This window comes from Perna viridis, chromosome 2, assembly GCF_037379345.1.
Source record: "Perna viridis isolate PV_CMFRI_1.1 ecotype Kerala chromosome 2, ASM3737934v1, whole genome shotgun sequence".
In the NCBI taxonomy this organism is placed as follows: domain Eukaryota; kingdom Metazoa; phylum Mollusca; class Bivalvia; order Mytilida; family Mytilidae; genus Perna; species Perna viridis.
Window position 1 is genome coordinate 31908041 of NC_142446.1, and position 20474 is coordinate 31928514.

At 32.2% G+C, this 20474-nt stretch overlaps 1 protein-coding gene across 4 annotated transcripts; it reads right to left on the reverse strand.

Moving 5' to 3' along the window:
• Positions 1 to 255: 255 nt before the first annotated feature.
• LOC148624651 (uncharacterized) lies at positions 256 to 17937 on the reverse strand. Of its 4 annotated transcripts, XM_088567441.1 has the most exons (23): positions 17869 to 17937; positions 16875 to 17010; positions 15948 to 16069; positions 14996 to 15131; positions 13800 to 13933; positions 13288 to 13407; positions 12425 to 12617; positions 11412 to 11533; positions 10859 to 11000; positions 10364 to 10503; positions 9428 to 9535; positions 8851 to 8967; positions 8298 to 8408; positions 7568 to 7657; positions 6664 to 6780; positions 6231 to 6341; positions 5421 to 5471; positions 4990 to 5106; positions 4126 to 4236; positions 2223 to 2291; positions 1824 to 1940; positions 1553 to 1663; positions 256 to 819 (listed from the first exon to the last, which is right to left on the reverse strand). In XM_088567441.1, the coding sequence occupies exons 1-23, from the start codon at positions 17912 to 17914 to the stop codon at positions 485 to 487; spliced, it is 2856 nt and encodes a 951-aa protein (XP_088423567.1). In that variant the 5' UTR covers positions 17915 to 17937; the 3' UTR covers positions 256 to 484. The 4 variants fall into 4 exon arrangements, with proteins under 4 accessions (XP_088423567.1, XP_088423570.1, XP_088423568.1 ...); XM_088567444.1 differs by lacking the exon at positions 7568 to 7657; XM_088567442.1 differs by lacking the exon at positions 5421 to 5471.
• Between the last annotated feature and the right edge of the window lie 2537 nt (positions 17938 to 20474).

Here is a 20474-nt window from a genome sequence, read left to right on the forward strand (position 1 = left end):
ACAGCTGATACACACGGAATGTTACGTGTGTTTGTTTACATGATTAAGGTAGGCACTAATTTACACACACACAAGCCATGCCCAAGTTGCATGCTCATATAGCTAAGGAAAATTGACCACAGTTGTGGTCTCAAAGCCTGTTAAGGACGTCATGTTAGAATATTTAAAAAAGTCTGCTTCTTCAGTACATTTTGACACATGTCAACATTGCAAATCTGGCTGATTTAAAGATAAAAAAAATAATAAAGAAAAAAATAAATTTCTAAATTTTTATTATAAATAAAACTAGACAATACAATTACGACTAGAAAACTGCTGTTGATAATCAATGTGATGCCAAACGTACTTTGTTCAGGTGTTGAAAGACTTTGGGTTTAGGTGTGTGAGCTTTTTCATCTGAAACACTTTACAAGATCTTTATGCCGTAGGAAAGAGAAGTAATACAAATATCTAGATGGAAAGGAAGAAAACAGATACTATGTTTTCACCCTTTATTTCCTTTCCTACATCTACAAAACTGCCTTGGACAGTAGCTTGGAGTGCAGTTATTATTACACCAATCATTCATTCCAGAATTGTTTTTATACTGACCAACTGCAAAACAACGTAATGGGACAGGGCGGTCCTTACAAGTACAGTAATCTGAAGGGCAGTAACCAAGGTTACAATTTGATGTACACCAGCGATTCCATCTCCCTTTCTGCTTCCTTTGAGAACCAGTGTACCAACATTTCATTTTACCAGATGGTGGTGTTGTTGGAATTGTTCGAGTTGTAGACGTAGTGGATATTTCTGGTGTTGTTGTCAATGAAAATGCTCCTGAAAGATGAGATTAAAAAAAAAACGTTTAATTTCGATGGAAAGCTAATTTTAACACATTATATAATTGTATATCGCACATGTCTGTTTATGCTTTCAGTTAAAACTCATGCAGAGATATGGCAAGCCAAAGTGGACAAAAATCAATATTTTGTAATATTAGAAAATATGTTTTTAATATTACAAAATCATTTTTTTAATATAAGAAAACATTTTTTTAATATTAAACATTCCTTTTGAAATATTAAAAAAAAATTATTTTGAAATATTAAAAATTCATTTCTAATATTACAAATTCCTGATATTAGAAAATGAATTTGTAATATTAAAAAATCACTTCGCAATATTGCAAAATGAGTCACATTTTTTTTAATATTACAAAATGATTATACAATATTAAAAAATCGTAATTGAATACAAGTCCATTTTCTAATATTAGAAAATCAATTTCTAATATTAAAAAATCGCTTTTTAATATTAGAAATTCAATCGAATTTTTAATATTAAAAAAGGTTTTGTGATATTAGAAATCAAATTCATAATATTAGAAAATGAATTTGTAATATCAGAAAATACATTTGTAATATTAAATAATAATATTTTAATATTAAAAAATACTGTTTCTGTGATCATGAACTCAACACTTTCTACGTTTGACGAGGTTGACCATATACAAAAGTATTATATTAATTGAACATATAAAAGTTCAAGTGAATTACACGCTTTTGTTTACCTTCACAATGCAAACCAGGAGCAGCATCAGGACAGAGACATCTACTTCCGGAATCGTCTGTATAACAGGAACCTCCATTATAACATGGGAAACCAGGGCATCCTCCAACACCTGAATCATAATTTAGTATGGCTATATCTTGCACACAATCGTGATTTGTATTTTATTTTCTTGTAACTTATGTAACTGTATAACTTGTAACTATACTACTTTTACAAATAATTGTTTTAAAATATATCTAAATAAAACACAAAATTCACTACATGCTTACCAACACCACATCTTCTTCCAAACAGTTTGGGAGGACAAATACATCTAAAGTCACCATATTCTGATATACACGTGGCTCCATGGTAACAAGGTGAACTAGCACAGTGGTCAGCATCAGCTGTAACAAGTACAATAAATTTTTTTTTCAGTCTCAAAGGAAAAAGCTAGATTTTGTAGCAAAGGTCAATAGAAAACGGTAGGAAGTTAAATGCGATTTTTGCATTCGTAAATTCCAAGGTCAAATTACAAAATTAAAATTAAAAAGGATGTACATCTTGTCTTCAATGCACATATTTAAATGCAAAAATCAAAACAGTTTGATATCATCTATTAAGAAATATTGAGCTTTACCAGTACGTAGACTCGGACAAAATAGAGAAGAATTTGCATTTATACTTACTTGTAGTGGGTGTACTAAACGTGGATAACGGAGTAGGTTGTTGTTCTGTCTGGAAGTTTGATGTTAACTCTTATTGAAAACAAAAACAAAAATAATAAGGATACATATAAGCTGTATTTATTTATTCTATCTTGTCATTTTTTCTGAAGTAGGCATAATATGAATAATTAGAAAATGTTGTTTAGAGTATTAGTTTGTTCGCTTTGGTTATTTGTTGCAATATGCTTATAATGCTAACTAGAGGCTTCAAAGTGCCTGAATCGTTAACCTGGCTTAATGAGTTATATTCTATTTTTTGTAAAAGCAGCCATGTTTTTTCTTAAATAAAATTACCTTACCCTTATGCCTATGACATAATCATATCAACTTTCATGGAATATGTTTCCAGTAGTTTTACATGAGAAGATTTTTGAAAGTTATAGCATAATAATGCAAAAAAAACCTTCCATAAAGGTCAATAATTCCAAAGCGGCTAAACAGATCTACACGAAAATTTGACCACAAATAGATTTCAACACTTTTATCCCAATGTAAGAATTCTGCTTAACCTAGCGGTTTCGGAAGAGTAATCAAGGGAACCAAGGTTATAGCGGTAATAAAGAAAAAGTAATCCAGGGAAAAGACCAGACATGGAAAATAGACATACACAATAAAGAACATAAAGTAACCAAAACCATACTTACAAAGCAACAAAAGTAAATGAGCAACTCGGACACAAAAAAAAAAAAAAAAATAGGAGCATGGACCAAGTGCACCAGTAGGGTAAGCGTCCTCTGCTTTTCTAGAAACACACGCCGAGTTGCTCATAAAAAGTCAAGTCCGGGGTAGACAAACGAGGAAAGGAAAACTATAACCCGTTGAATAAATCTGTTTTTATGGTGCTGATGGATACACCATAACGATCCACGAGTCAATGATGACGACCATGTTTCGGAGATATATACAAAAAACTAGTCGGATCCCTGTGTTCTATTTTTACTAACAACGGCCATGTTTTTCGACGGATCAGAAATCTCTACATCAGTTCTTGGCAGAATACCCCTAAGAAACATTCATACCAATTCAAGTTTGGTTCTTATTTGTCCAGTAGTGTCAGAGGAGAAGAGTTTTGAAAAATTATTAACGACGACTTACGACGACGATGCCAAGTGATGGCAGTAGCTCAACTGGCCCAAAAGGCCATGTGTGGTAAAAATATTTTCTTGAGTAATACCATTGTTTCCAGAAGGACTTTGAATGAGAAAACATTTTCTTTTTATTTCATAATTTTGTTAACACCCAAAAATTGTTTTTTGCCTTCATGCATGATAGCCAATAAAACATTGAACCGTTCAGGAGCATTTATAACTACAGTCAGACTGACAGATATAGAGATTCTATATACTAAAAACTGTTTGGTTTAAAAAGATTATAACGACTTATAAATGAATGTTATTCAGCCAACGAAAAACGAACAGAGAATGAGGTAATTCCTTTTGATAAAAAAGCAACATAACAACAGGGAAATTCTGCACTTAACTGCCTACTTTTAAACTATTCATTTCTTCTGTACTGTTTTGACTACTGCTTTTACCAACTTTGCCCGGTGGCACTTTTATACCGCTTGTTTATATAGTAATATATCAGAAATAATTAACCATAATGAAAGCGGGAGGTTTAGCTATAAAACATGCTCTAACCCACCATTTCCTTCAATAATTCCTGTACTAAGTAAGGACCACTGCGATTGTTTCCAACTTTCCGCTTAATTTACCTTGATATTTGGATATATTATACGGACTTTTCTGTTTTTTTTTTACTTTTCGTTTAGACTATTGCCTATAGTACATAAGTTCGGTAATTTTGTTATTACCCTGCATTAAATCTACAGAGAACACACAGAAGAAAAAAAATCAGATTGTACCTTCACAATGCACGCCATTATATCCAGCAGTACAGAGACATCTACTTCCGGAATCATTTGTAAAACATGTTCCTCCATTGTAACACGGGAAACCAGGACATCCACCATTTCCTAAGAAAGATTGTAAGACAAACTTAAAAAGGCATACATATATGGCAGTACAAATATAAGAGCATGTGGTTTTATAATAAAAATCACTAAACCGCATTAGAGAAATTTGTATGTACGAATAGTAGAAACTTATATTGTAATGTTACTAATATTGATAGTGACTTCTTGCACTCGTAATTTCAGTACTGTGCATTCGTATATGATTTGCTTCATTATATATTACTACAACACCTTATGCTGCATATCGATGCCGTAACACCGTCAATTCTAGCTTCATACGAGATAAAAATGTACCTCTTAAATACCGTAAGTATACATGTGTTCTACGTGTGTTATTTACTTGTATTATAAAGCAATTTTAAAATGAATGAACAGCTGGGCTTAAAAATGTGAACGACCGCCATCTTTTTATTCTAACATAAAACAATGAAATATGAAAAGGGAGCTCTCCCTGAACACTAGCAATTAACCAAAACATAGTAAAAACAATCGTATCATTTTGGATTTAATTTACAGGACATACACACAGCGACACACCATAAAACGCTAATAAATAAATCATTTAACAATAGTGCCATGTCGAAACTGCTGTCTGCAGTTGACATTACTTCATTTATGCAAATAGGTAGAAAGCATATATTAATATAAAACGTCATATATTGAATTGGTCCAAGATTACCAGCATATGGTTTGGAGTAAATAACATTAAGTAGAATAAAGTAAATAAGAAAAACAAAAAATAAAGAAACGCACCGACACCACATCTTCTTCCGAAGAGATTCGGTGGACAAAAACATCTAAAGTCATCATATTCTGAAATGCAACTCGATCCAAAGTAACATGGAGAACTGGCACAGTGATTAACATTTGCTGAAAAAAATGTTTATATATTTTTTTAATTCATGTACGAAAATTTGTTATGCATTCTTTTTTAAAGGGTTAGTTTGGAGAGGGTCAGTTGAAAAACGTACTTTAATGCATTGCATTCAATAAAGAATTGAAATCTTGTGTGAAAGTTTTGACGAAATGTTTCTTTTTTATTTCAATTTATCCTAAAGCTATGGATGGTGCAACTCAAACAAAGTCTTATATAAAAACAGAGATATGGTCATAACAACTAAAATGTTAGTTCTTTTTTTTTTTAATTAGATGATCCAATATTGAAATGAACCAGTTGAACGTACATGTAGTTGAACTACTAGGCTCAGGCTCAGGTTGGACTTCCGTTGTAACACCTATGAATAACCAAAACAATCATTAAGTAAACAGTCTGCCGGATATATACAGAAAAGCATAACGTACCATTTTCTTTTAAAGTTGAATTGTCAGACCAAATATTAAAATTCCATTTGAAATGTAAAAAATCAATATGAAATAAAAGATGTTCAGATGAACTCCTTAAAATCAAAATATCGTCAGCCAAACCATTTAGAAGGGCAATGAATTGATGAAATAATTTTTCGCTGTATTTAAAACTTGAATTGAAGTATTGGGGATATCAAATTATTTTAACTAGCTTGAAAATTTAGAATTTTCATATGTGATGAATCATATCCAAGCACCACGTAAATTCACCGAGATAATTCAAGAAAGCAATGGTAGAACCAAAATTAAAATAAATAAAAAAAAAACACACAATGAATCAAAGATATTTTTTATTTCAAACGCATTAAATGTGCAGCATTACAAATATGAAAATATATCAAACACTGGGGCTTTTTATTGAAGAACCTCTCAGTGATGGATTTGGCTTCTTATTTCGATAGTTATGGTTTGAGTACTTACTGTATACAATTAATTTTTTGGATTTAGATCCTTCTATTAATTTAATTCTAATGCTGCTGACGAGAGGCTACTTCTTAAATCACGTACACCGCATATCAAAATTTGCAATATATATGATTGGTATTTTTTATATTTTAGTATGTATTTAACTTGCTAGTAGAAAATAAGAACACAGAAAGTTTTTTTTTCATAAATATTTGAACCAGCACCTTCACAATGTACTCCAAGATTAGGATCAGGACAGGAACATCTAGTCCCAGAATCATCTGTAAAGCAAGATCCTCCGTTATAACAAGGGAAACCAGGACATCCACCAGGACCTTGAAAAAACAAAAGCAATCCTTTACAAGAGGTATCCTAAAAACCAGGAATCATTTTTATCTTGTTGAAATGAAAAAAGTGGGGTTATTATGTAATCATAAATGTGAAATATAAGCAATGAGAATGGTGTCTATCAACATGTAGATGAATCTGGAATCGAGGCAGAAAGATAAAAAATGCATTGTTTCAACATGAAGTGTTTTAGTACATTACCAAAAGTCACATAATTCTACACTATCAAAACAAACATGAGAGGAGGGGAATATCAGGGTCAGATGAAATGCGGTTTAGTGATGAATATTTAAAATAAAATATGCTTACCAACGCCACATCTTCTTCCAAACAATTTTGGAGGACAAATGCATCTAAAATCACCATATTCTGATATACACGTACCTCCATGGTAACAAGGGGAACTAGCACAGTGGTCAAACTCAGCTGTAACAGAATTAAAATTATTTGCCAGTCTAACAGGGAATACCTTTAATCTGGTAGAAACTCAATATCAAACTGAGGCGAACATAAGAGTTGCAAAATTGGGTCAAGGTGAATTTCAGTTTAAGTTGCTGTTAAATGTAATACCAAGAACTGCATTTTGCGGTCAGACCTTCATCGAAGAACAATATAATATGATTTATGGTACGATCGCGAATATAAAAGTGTGTGGAAGTAAATCGACTGCACAAACAATATAAAAAGAGAGCACCAAACTTTTCTGGTTAACAGTATTGATCTGAGAAAATTTTTTTCAGAAATCAGCACTACACACAGGTTAAATAGACACAAAAATTGTCAAATTTGCTTTTGAAGAAAATTTCAGCAAAATTGATTTTTTTGTTTGGAAAGAAGCAATAATTATTGAAAGCTTTGTGTGTGCAATTATACTTTCCTGACATTACCATGCAAAGTTAACTTGACCAAAATGAAACCCTTGTGGGCCATTTTATAAGGGCAGTTTCTTCAACCCATTTTGTTAGAGAATAAAAACGAAACAGCCAACACTCTGAGGAGTATCTGTCATACTTCGACCAAAATGACGAAGACGGATCAAAATTAATGACAAAAGCTTACCTGGAGACATTCAAAGTATTTTTAAGAATCTTTTTTAAACAAAATACCTAGTGGGGAATATGAATGATAAGTTGGCCATAAAAATCAGCATTTTTTTCAAACCGTATCACTGATGAATTGAACAAAAGAAAGAGAGTTTTGGAATATTCCATACTTGAATTTGAAACACTTTGTTTGGTAGTTGACGTAGGTGTAGGTTCGGGATAAGAAGGTTCGGGTTCTGGAACTACGCTTGTCCGATCTCCTTTAATAAAATGAAAACAAAAATTGTTAGTACGCGTGTAAAACATTTTTTCCAGAGGCGATGTGTGACTTCTTTAGTAATTTCAGTCAAATCAAATCAAATTATATATAAATAGATATTTCACTCCATTTGTAACTATTTGATATACAAAGTAACAGCCAGGGATCATTGATTAGAACAAAAACAGGATATCCATAATCTGGATACAAAAATTTGACTGAGATATCAGGCAAAATACCATAAATCACTCAATTTAACAAAAATGAATACATACAGCAGCTGAATAATAAATTTTCACTAAACCTATCCATTTCAAGTTGGAATATTGATCATGTCCACCAGTAGGTTAGGCGTTCAGTGCTTATCAAGAACCTTTCATGTGATGTCAGGTAATGTATATTCGGAAGACCTAGACTAAAATTTCAGTTGTGACCATTGTTTTCTTTATAGAGTTCATCGAAAATTTTGTTTATGTTTTAAATTGTTTTTTTTTATTACCATCAAAGTGGTCAATTTAAGTATTGAATGCCTTTATTATGAAGACTGTCGACTTTAAGAACTAAATGCCATGTAGTTTTGCATATAATACATTTCTAATTTAAATATTTAAGTTGCACTAATACATGTACTAGACAGTTACCTTCACAATGACGACCAGGAGCAGCATCAGGACAGAGACATCTACTTCCAGAATCGTCTGTATAACATGAACCTCCGTTATAACATGGAAAGCCTGGACATCCTCCTATACCTATTAGTAAAAATCATAAAATACATATTTTTATTCAAAAACTATCATTAGAATTTTTATAGTAGGAGACTGTTACTACGAATGTTACAGCAAAGCATGGGGCAAACATTTCACTTCATTCGTAACCCATCAGTTGACTGTCTAGGGCTATAATTTTGCAATATGGAGAAATGGAAACCTAACCTGTAACATTTTCTTTTCATTATAAAAAAAACTTCTACTGGCCATTTGCTCTTGAAAGAATATACATAATATGATTCTCAGTCCATCTCTCCGAGTTGTAACTTTTGTTACTTTGTATGTATTATTTTGGTTACTTTATATTCTTTGTTGAGTGTGTCTGTTTTCTATGTCTCTTCTTTGTCTCTGGATTACATTCTTTTGGTTTCTGCTAAAATCTTGGTTCCCTTGAATACTCTCACCACACAAAACCAATACATACCAACACCACATCTTCTTCCAAATAGGTTTCTTGGACAAATACACCGAAAGTCATCATTCTGTGATATGCATGTGGCTCCAAAATAACAAGGTGAACTTTCACAGTGGTTCGTTGGTACTATTATACAATAAACGATGATAACAAATAGAGTCGCTTTAATATGATAATGATAATTGATGAATAATAATAACTAATGTAACTGTTTGTTTTGATAGTAGTTTGACTTTAAATGTCGAAATAGTAACAAAAATAAACTAAGAAACCAATTTGTTATTGATTCACAATCCTAACATTTCGGTCACGTTTCATTTGACATTCGTTATCAATCTGTGAAGATCAACCTTTTGCATGACAATGAGAAAGTGTAATATTAGTGAAATTAAGATATAAGCATTGCGTATCAAAATTAAAATGTTCGAAAACATGAGAATCGAATGTGTTTATATTTTGAAAACACTTCGTTCTTATTATGTAGATTACTTCACATTTTTAAGACTTTTCAGCTTATATTCAAACAAATCCGCACTAGTCTGTTAAAAACGCAGTGGAGGTTTTATCAGTTTAACTAGTTCCTTACCATGAAAAGTTTTATCGGGTACAACTACATGTGTTGGTTCAGGGTAAACAAGGTCGGGTGTAGCTACATGTGAGGTAGGTTCAGGGCTAGGTTTCATAACCTGCACACCTATAGTAAAAACGATATAACGATTCAATTTATCAGTAAACAAAAGCAAAAAATTAAGTTTGAATGAAATTACATATTGGTATTGTACTTGTTTATAGTTATAGCTAGTGATGAGCATACATGTTATATTCTTAACAGAAGTTGCTATGGTGTCAACAGAATTAATGAAATAGCAAAATAAAAACAACCGTTCAAAAGAGTAACACATTCTTGCAAACTGTGATTGAGTGAAGTTTGCCTGAACGGACCCATTTTAATTTGAACTATCATTGCTTTCATGAGGAGGGCGTTTTATAGAAAATAAAGTTCTCCCTAATGCATATTTTGTTACGTGGTATATTGTTATCGTAAGTCTTTGATACCAAATCGTTTTAATTGTCACAAATAAAGGCTTTATAAACATATGTATCTGAAATATGTTAAACCTTTATATGAAAAAAGCAGGTTTAAGTTACAAAATATAAACGAATACAATTTACAAATGCTTTCGAAATGTAATTGAGTTAATGTGGATATTCTCTGATTTTTTTCTTCTTCAGATTTTAAGTTACTGAGAATAACGATTTATGCAACGAAGAAACAAATCAATATTTAATTAATTATAACAAATTATTCAGATTGCAACAGAAATCCATTTAAAAAATTTCTAAACACTTCGGATTTTCACTGCATACAGAACGCTTCATATCAAATTTAAGTATTTTTCAGATCTAGCAAAATTATGAAACATGAGTATCAAGCCGAAAGATCTAATGCTTTTTTTTTCATTCAAATTTAATTTATAGTGTCCCTTCCAAATAACCACCATTATACAACGTAAACATTTACCTGACAAAATATCACATTGAAGTGCTTTTTTTACTGGTATACCAGAATATTTCAAATAGTTATACATATATATGTACGACTCCGGGGTACATCGTCTTTCCACAGTCTTCATGTAGCACTCGGTCCAGTTAGAGCTCAAACTAAAACACAACAAAACAATGCATTGATACAAATATTGTATAAAATGAATATGCATAATTTCAAGATCTAAACCATATTAAACTGATCTAATAATCTATTGAATTGAATGAAAAAAATTGTATAGCAATACGTAATAAAAAAGTTATTGATCTTCACTAATGGCTGTCTGTGTCGACAGCAATGTAAACAATGACTTGTTCGCCAACTGTGAGACAAACTAAAAGACCATATCGGTTATATATCACTGATATGTTATTTTTCAAGATTAAAAAAAACAGCTGATATCAAATTATAAGACCATATATGGCCAGTACCTTTTCACTGAGGTATAAGAAAATGGGAACAATTATATACCTGCAAAACTCAGGAGTATAGTCGAAAACACTCTTCTGTCCAATAAAGAATTTGGACAGATCTTCCCGAAAATCATCCATGCAGTGTATAGTAAGGTTAATATTCGATAGCATTTCAATGCAGTCAATATTATTTGCTAATACTAAAAAAAAGTAAATTCCAATAAATTATCGCTTTTTAGATTGAAGTGTAAATCAAAATACGACATTAAAAGGTATAGGAATAGGGAAATAGACAAAACAAAAACAAAAAAGAATATGAAATGACAAAATAAAACGAACAAAGAAACAAAAGTAAATGAGCGACCTGAACTCAACTAAATACTCGGAGGATTGACCAGAAATAAATCAGATTTTTTTAAAGCAAATTACAGAAAAGTTCGTCGATTTCCTAATTAAATATGTGTATGTCTGTTTGCTTCCAGTTGCGAAATTCTTATTGTTTATTCTGTCCAAAGTGTCTTTAAAAGTCCTTTTTAATTAATTCCATATTTGAAAATTGTAATGTAGTAAGTTCTCTTTCATATAAAATGAGCAAACTTTACTTTGCTTACCTGCGCTTTCGGTATTACAAATATATCGTCCTGCACTGACGACGAAGTCTCGCATCAGGCGTACCTCTCGTGAACAGTGGTCCAACTTTCTTCCAATGCAAGTATACACATTATCCAGAGTCCTAAAATGAAACATTGATAGGGGATGCTATGAAAGAAATCAATATGGTTTAATAAATACATAAACACCACAGTAACACCAATAACTCAATTCACAGTAACGTCACTCAATGAAATGACCAATATAAAATACATCTTTCATACAGAAGTGGGAGATTCAATCAACTACACTCATAATGATTTACAATAAAAGCTTCTTACAATGTTATTTCAACCATGTCTCGCTTAGGGCCGTTTTTTCCCATGGACAAAAATATATAACTATCTTATGATGGTGCTCATCTATTTCTTGGTTAATTTGTGTACATACCGTAAAAGTAAGATAGAATGTGATGCGACTAAATATAAAATGTATTTGGTTTGACTTATGGAAACACCGATATCGTCATCCCATAGGGTGATTAAATTATACCGCTTTTATAAATCACAAACAATCTAAAAAAGAATCACTTCTTCACAATATTCGTTGGTCACAGTTTTGTGGACACAGTATAACGCTTAATTTCACCAATCTTTCGTATTTATTTACAAAATGGTCGATCTATATCCTTCACATGAGGCAGTACAAATATGGAAGAGTAATCATCGGAACCAAGATTATAGCGGTAATCAAAAGAATGTAATCCAGGGAAAAAGACTAGACATGGAAAACAGACATACACAACAAACATAAAGTAACTAAAATCATACATGCAAAGTAACAAAAGCAAATGAGCAACTCGGACTCCACCAAAAACTGGGAGCATGGACCAGGTGCACCGGTAGGGAATTTGCTTTTGAATAAGGCCAAAACTCTGACCTCCTTCGATCAGTGTGGGGGCTTACAGAAATGATAACAAAACCAAATTCAATTAACGTAAAACCCATATAACTTATCTAGAGTGAGTACTTACCAGCAAAATTGTTTATGGCTTTCACTGCTAGCGTGTTTAATCATGGTAAAGAAATTTCCAACGTCAGGTGCAACAGACACTAAACATCGCATAGCCCCCTGCAGATTACACTTGAGGGATTCTGTAGTCGTCTGGACGGTCGTCGTTTGTTCTGTAGTTGATTGACTGGTGGTAGTTGTCTCTGTGTAGTTGCCTTATGTCAGATTTATCGTATTGTATTATAATATGTACTAAGTAATGGTTTCTATTAGTCAAGCTTTGGAAGAATATGGTATAAAACTGACTATATAGGAACGTAATCAGATCAGTCTGACTGTCAATATTGAAAATTATTTTTCCTTTAAAAGATTAAGCATGGTTTAACAATTGTCCCGGTATATATCATAAAAAATATCCTGCAATTTAACAACTACAGGCTGCTTACTCAGTCAAAAGGTTTTCTGTAAATCATTAAACTAAACTTCTGAAGAGTTGAAGAGATAATCGCTTATGGGTGTCAATTAATCATTGATGCCGTGGGCTTTTGATACGCATGTTCATTTTCAAGTTACATTCCACGAATGTTTCCTGACTTCTACTAAAAATAAATATCCTTCCGTACGCTACATTGTTAAATTAAGTGAGTTGATCTAAAACTCAATGGATACAAAGCTCCCCGTTTTCTCTGTCCCAACAGTTCGTTGTTTAATAACCAAAATTTTAAACCTATATATTACCTATTGACATGGCAATGACTAATAGCTCATAAAATGTTTTTAAACCATAAAGTTACAGATATAACACCTAATAACAGGAAGTAATAATACATTGTTAACAGCGCTGTCGTTAAACATATCTATCTACTTTCTACTTGTATTTCCTACCTTTATTTTCACAATGCCTTCCCGTGTAGTCTCCAGTGCACTGGCATGCGTAGTCCAATCCAAAGGTACTGAGACACACACCACCATTAAGGCATGGTGAACTCAAACAGGATTTAGTACCTAGATGTAGGAATATAAGTTAACATTTGTTTTTGACTCTGGTGCCCCAAAAATAATCAGCGTTTGCCTTGTTTTGTTAAGACGATTTGATCATCATCTTTTCAACAAGAGACATTTCATGAAAAATAGCATATGCAGCAATTTGGCTTCATAAACAAATGGGATGACCGGTCATCCATACCCCCTGTTCACTGGTCATAGTGCATTCCATATAACTATTCGGTGACTTGTCAATTTCATATAAATTCGTAAATTGGATCAAGACTAACAATTAACAATTGATACTTATAAACATCGTAACTGTACCAACTCAGGACAAACACATATTTAAATATCCTATGCCACTTAAAATTTAAGGCCCGCCTAGTCCTCATAAACAATCCTGGTTATACCTATGTTACAAAGAAGCATATATCTCGATGGTTTCAGGGTTGCCTCAATTAAAGAATACATATACATCAAAGAGGGTTGATCACACATTAATCTTACGGATTCCGACATACATTTGCTCCAGGTACCAAATAATCTAAAATAAGAAAAGAAGGAAGTTTAAAGATGTTGGAAATATATTAAACAATTTGTAAAGTTATCATCAGTCTGCGCATCAATTGACTTGCATTTGCAGCTATTTTTGAAAATTTTATATTGGTTCCTGTGCATTTTCTGCGAAAGGTGGGTGAATCAAAAGTTTTGTACTTGATTTAAACAGGCTTTTAAGGACGATGAAATATTTTGATAAAGTTCAGGAAGGAGTACAACATGCGTGATTATTTTTCAGTACTGTTAGTATTAGACATGCCATTTCTTCTTAATTTTTTAAGATCTATTTTGTTCGTTGTTTTTTTTTATATTGAAATGTATTCTTTTCACATTTACAAAATTCATAAATTGATAGAAGTTCCCATTTTAACACCCGTCTGCTTTAAACTTACTTCGATGACTTATAAAAAAGACAACCGGTCTATAAAACTGGGTGAGGGACACAAATTCCTTTCGTTTTGTTGGTTTAGTTGTTTTTTGATTGATTTCGTTTGTTAGAGTGAACATTTGTACTTTCTTCCAATATATTATTTTAGAAAATATTCAATTTTTTAAAATTCGGCTCTCAAAAAAGTGTCGTTAACCGTTGACCAGCCAGTGACAAATCTTACACGTGTTTATATGAGATACACTAATACATTTGTTAAGGTAATAAAATAATTGTTGTTTTCTATTGGGAATCACTTCAACCATTCTGCACTGATCGAGTTGACAACTTGCCAAGCAAATCAAGTGAATATAACTAATTTTATTTCTTCTAATTGTATGTTTTAAAGAACTATTAAGTGCAGGAAATTCAGCACAAGTGAAACACTTTTTCAGCTTTTAACACTGAAAATATACTTTCATCAGTGTTAAATAAGTATTGCGATTTTTCAGCACTTTATAACTTAATGAAGAATTGAATTCATTTTCTTCATTTGAGCAGCTAAAAGTTTAAATTAAAATTTTATATGTTGTTGAAAATCTAAGTTTGTTGTTTGGTCGTACAATTAATAATTTGAATATTGGAACCTCATAAAAATATAGTTCACTGTAATTTATTTACCCGCATAATTGGTCTCTTTGTGTATCTAAAGATATTTCATAGATGTTAGGAAAGTTTTGGAAAAGAGTTGTTGTACATCCCTCAGCCTTAGACAAAACTGTCGGATTGGTAAAACACTGTGCATTTTTTGTGAAACCTGTTGAAAAAAAAATGTTAAGAAAAGCAAAGAAAACTCAAAAATTAGAAAATCACATAAATCCAAATAAAATTTAGTGACAAGTCGTATCTTAGAGTTCGAAATTCCTATTTCAAATGGCTACAAGATGTCGTGTGCTTTTTTGAAAAGAAATTACTATAATTTTCTAGTTTACTGTTTTTATTATCTGTTATACTTCAACTAACAAACTAAATAACCTTAAGTGTGACGAATATAATTTTTTTTTTGCATAATGACTGGTGTTCAATACGTTTTTTTCAACTTTTTCGTTACCGTTTTCTTCTTTGCAACTATACAAACTACATCACAGCCATTTGATATTTAGACAGAAACTTTATATAGGGATGTCGATCACATCGAGGAATTTGATTTCAGACTGAATCATTAGCCCCCTGTTTTTAAAGAAGTCATCACTACAGAAGTTTAATGGTTGTCATCATGAACTCGTGTATCCATCTGCACCATGAAAACTGATTTATTCAACGGGTCATAGTTTTCCTGTCCTCCGGACTTGACTTTTTATGAGCAACTCGGTGGGTGTTTCTAGAAAAGCAAAGGATGCTTAACCTACCGGGGCACTTGGTCCATGCTCCAAGTTTTTAGTGGAGTCCGAGTTGCTCATTTGCTTTTGTTACTTTGTATGTATGATTTTAGTTACTTTATGTTCTTTGTTCTATGTAATTTTGGTCCCTTTGATTACTCTTTAATTGACAACTGCTTACATGATGATCATATATTGTGGTGGGGAGCAGTTGGTATTATGATCATAATTTTCTTGTTATAATTCGTATTTACCTGGCTTTCCCTCATTGCATATATATCTGGTCGAAGACACTACTGTTTGTAAAACATATTTAAACCCATAATTACATCCGTTTAAGTTATCACCAATGCAGAAGTAGATGTCGTTAAGGACACTAAAATAATAAAACAATATCATTGTATGCCTATTGAGGTAACATTCAATGTTGATTATCATGATGACATAAAAACTAACCTGATCGCAGAGAAAACTGTCTGTTTATTCATCATACTTGATACAAATACCGAATTAAAACCTGACCATCGGGTGTGTTTTTCCGTTGTGCAAATGGATGCGTTATACATTTAAGATTTTACTTGTGCTAGAGGATCGATTTACTCTAAACCCAACCTTTATCAAACAATGTTTGGGTATGTAGGAATTATCCTGTGAGTCTGTTCCATTGTCCACATTTGTTCTTTGTTTCATTGCTAAATATACAAAAAAAAAAAAAACGCTTCTGCACCCTAGGCTGCTTCAACTATTAACTTATCATCAACTCAGTTCGTCTTCAGTTGGAGACACAGTACAAGTTTACAAACTTACTGTTTTATTATACGAACAAGAAAAGTTATATGTAATCTCATATGACCGGACTCTATAGATGGTAAGTCTCACTCGCAATTGTAATGAAGATAAAATTAAGAAAAGAAAAAAAATCAGGAGAGAACAGCGCTTTCAGATAAAATTTAAGTTTTATTGTTTTGTTTACTTCAATCAAGGACTTTTAGCTTAAATTTATTCTTTAAAGATGTTATTTGCAAGTAGTTGTAAATTTATCTTGTGATTCTAAAAAGACAAAAACAATTTTAAATGCATGTTGGTATTTAAATGAATGAGACGAGAATGTCATGAACGTCCTTTACAAAAATAATTCACTTTTCTCTGATACGAAATAAATTTAATACAAGTTCACATACCTGCAGACGTAGTCGATGTCAAGAGTTTCTATAACGGAAAGCTTGCCTTGCATCAAATCTTGCATCCACGGTTCGCTACTGTTGTTTATACATTGGACCATAACCTGTGTATTGCATGCTGCTGAGGTATTTTGGCCTGTGTGTTTATAGTACAATTTTAACAAATAACTTAATATCGGCCAATGCCTAGGTGTAATTGCAAACATTGATTTTTTCCCAAATCATATTCATTTAGTGATATGGATAAAAAAGACGGCCTAATGTTTAATCATCTCTTGATGTAAAATATATAGAAACATATATAGAAAATAATATGAATACGAAATAAAACGAAAAACATCATTCCATCTTAATAACGCTTTTACTTGAGTTAAAATTACATGAATTATCAGGTGGGTACAACCAGCAATTTTATTGGAGCATAGACCCATGTAACACATCTCCTCAAATTAAGTTGCATTTCTATATGATTAGTTGCTGTTAATATATATCATTTATATGCGCTGTTTCCCTTTAAGGGTTAGCAGTAATGTCTTGTTGGGCATAAAATATTTACACTAAAGATGTTCGAACTTATGAGTTTCTTGACTTTCACATGCACCACGACATTTATTAAATGTTTATGATGTATTGAGGTGTGTCTAGAGGATTGCTTATTTGCTTCTTGTAACAGGATGGGTGATAATACATATTGCACCACAACCTACCGCAATGGAAGAGAGCGATGGCTAACAATTGTCGCCATGATGTAACGCCATGCCTTACAGAAATATTAACACAACAAATTAATTACTTATTATGTACAAATACCTGTACATGCAATTCCAAACACCTCGAGGCACTCATTGACATACATGTATTTCATTTCATTAATGTAAAAAAAATAAATTTGATATACATAGAAAAATTAAATCATAACGAATTTAAGACATGTACATTTCATCATTTTTAAAATTTAATATCCTCAATTAAAACATTGTAATTAAATGCTTACCTTGTGCAAAGAAAAGACTAAGGACATGAATTAAAAGTAAAAACATGATAATGTATTTTAATGAACAATGATTGATAACAAGTGTGACTATCTTATATATAAAGACAACGTAAACATTGCGCAAACGTAAGGAACACATATCCGGGACTTCCTGTGGTTTTAGGGATGACTTGTTTATTTACATTGGTCGGGATTTCAATGTTTCAAACCACAAATGTTCAAAAGTATTGAGTCGATTTAATTTATGATTGCGAAATATTTGTTTGTATTTACACTGATACTTTAAGGTGCGTTGGTCAAAATCATAAGACCTTGGGACCTGGATTTTTTTTAAACACAAAAAATATCATTAAATCATTTTGTTTCCATATTTGGGTTATTATGTGTGTTCTCAGACATGTCCACTTGCTATTTCATGCTGTTTATACTATGAACCAGCTTTTCGTCTATCTAGTCTACCTATGGCATAGCATTAAACAGCATTAAAAAGCAATCGGGCATGTATGAGAACATACATATTAACTAAAATTTGGAAACAAAATGATTTTATTTTTTGATGAAACAATCCTGGTCCCAAGGGCCTGTGGTCAAAATTGATAAGTATTCTTTTCAAACCATAAAAGGATTACATGGGGAAAAAAGTAGAAAAACTGTGAGCAATGCTTATTATCTTGATACACCCAATCCCCCATTTACTAACATGTAACTTCTGACTTCCAAACTGATTTGGATTAAAATCTAAAATAGGAGGTGCACAATTGGAACATGTAACGAAGATTCCGTGAAAGTTTCATTCAATTCCATTTATTAGGAATAGGAGTAACGGATTAAGAGTTACGTTCCCCCTGTGTAACGGCAGGAAGGAAAAAAAGACGGACACCCCATTTGCATCCACTTTGCAAGTGGGGGTATAAAAACGAAAACATCTTGTATCAACATTCTACATCAAATCAAATACAGCATATCTCATAAATGACAGAATGATATACAGTGAACTGGACCCTGTGGTTTTGCTCATTGGGAACGTAAGTCAGTGAAAGGGTAGAAAAAGTACTTTCAATGAACTCCACATGGTAGCAAAGATTTTTTTAAAGAATCGTAGTACTACTGTATCGCAAACCGTGGGTTTTCATGTGTAATGCCTTATTGATAACATATACCTCTATTAAATGGCTAAGTTAATGATGCTTAATGTGTAAACAAAATTTATTAATATGCATATAATTGATGTGCAACGTTTGAGCGGTGTCTGAATTTTAAATGGACTGATACTTAATAACAAATTACATAAAGAAGGTATCGTCTCACATTTAGTTACAAAAAATGACAAAATTCAGCATGCATGTAGGAGAATAAAAATTATCCGTAGTAGGAGGTGCACATTTTCAATATGTGTGTAATTTATGTGCTATGTTTGAATTAATATAAAAAAGGCAGGATTGAAGAAATTTCAAGAAATTGAAAAAAACAGGACAGGCCGTAAGAAAAAAGAAGGCAGGATTAGTTTTTGTCTTAATATATAAAAGTTTAGCCGACAAAAAAAGGCAGGACCTAAATTATCTCAAAAATAAAATTTGATTCTTGCCCCCCTCCATAAAAATCAAATTGTTGCTCACTTTCACAAAGTACTACTAAGCGTAATGAACTGACGGACGAATGGACTTTAACCGTCGGTAATGCAGGTCAAAACGATTTATCAGTAATAGGTTAAACATGGTTAAGGAAGGTGAAAATCATATACCATATATTATGTAAATGGAAAAGAACAAAAAGTTTTAGCGCGACATAAAACCGGAAGCTACACAAGCCTAGGGTTTACATATCCTGATTTACTTTCCGATTAAGGTGTTTTGACACGACACTTCAAGATATGCGCACTTTAACTGAAATATCATAACTTATAAATTTTGAGCAGCCATAAAAAAATTGCGTACCTCGACTCTTTAATTTGTTGTGACAGATTTTTGTCAAAAAAAGTCTTATCTAGGAATTAAATTCAATATATTATATTGAGAAAAAAAACTTTCATATGCGATGCAGAGCGGGTTGTACTTCATCACATTCGGAAATAACATACCATCCGAAATTTAATCTTCTATTGTTTTCAACTAATTGAATGTTTATCAGAACATTTACATGACAAAATAGGCTGAACTGATGGTCCATGCTTCCAGTTTTTAGTGGAGTCCGAGTTGCTCATTTGCTTTTGTTACTTTGTATGTATGATTTTAGTTACTTTATGTTCTTTGTTGTGTATGTCTGTTTTCCATGTCTGGTCTTTGTCCCTGGATTACATTCTTTTGATTACCGCAATAACCTTGGTTCCCTTGATTACTCTTACCTTACAGTGCGAAAAGATACTTGGAAAATTTCAAGTCATAATTAATGTAATACAAATGACAGTATACACCGTTTTTCCTTGTGAAAACCTCTAATTCGTTTGGTCCCCTCAGACCATAAGCTATGAATTATTCTTTATTTACCGAACATCGCAGTCAATGACAGCAAAATTTACTCATCCTATTTGATGGATCCATGCTCCCAGTTTTTAGAGGAGACGGGTTGCTCACCTACTTTTGTATCTCAGTACGCGTTGTTTTTATATG

Coding starts and splice junctions, on each gene's coding strand:
- LOC148624651 (XM_088567441.1), bottom strand. CDS start 17,914: ATGTTTTTACTTTTAATTCATGTCCTTAGTCTTTTCTTTGCACAAG. Junction 11,001..11,411: donor TTGTAATACCGAAAGCGCAG/GTAAGCAAAGTA, acceptor ACTTTTTTTTAG/TATTAGCAAATAATATTGAC. Junction 1,664..1,823: donor TGGAAGAAGATGTGGTGTTG/GTAAGCATGTAG, acceptor ATTATGATTCAG/GTGTTGGAGGATGCCCTGGT.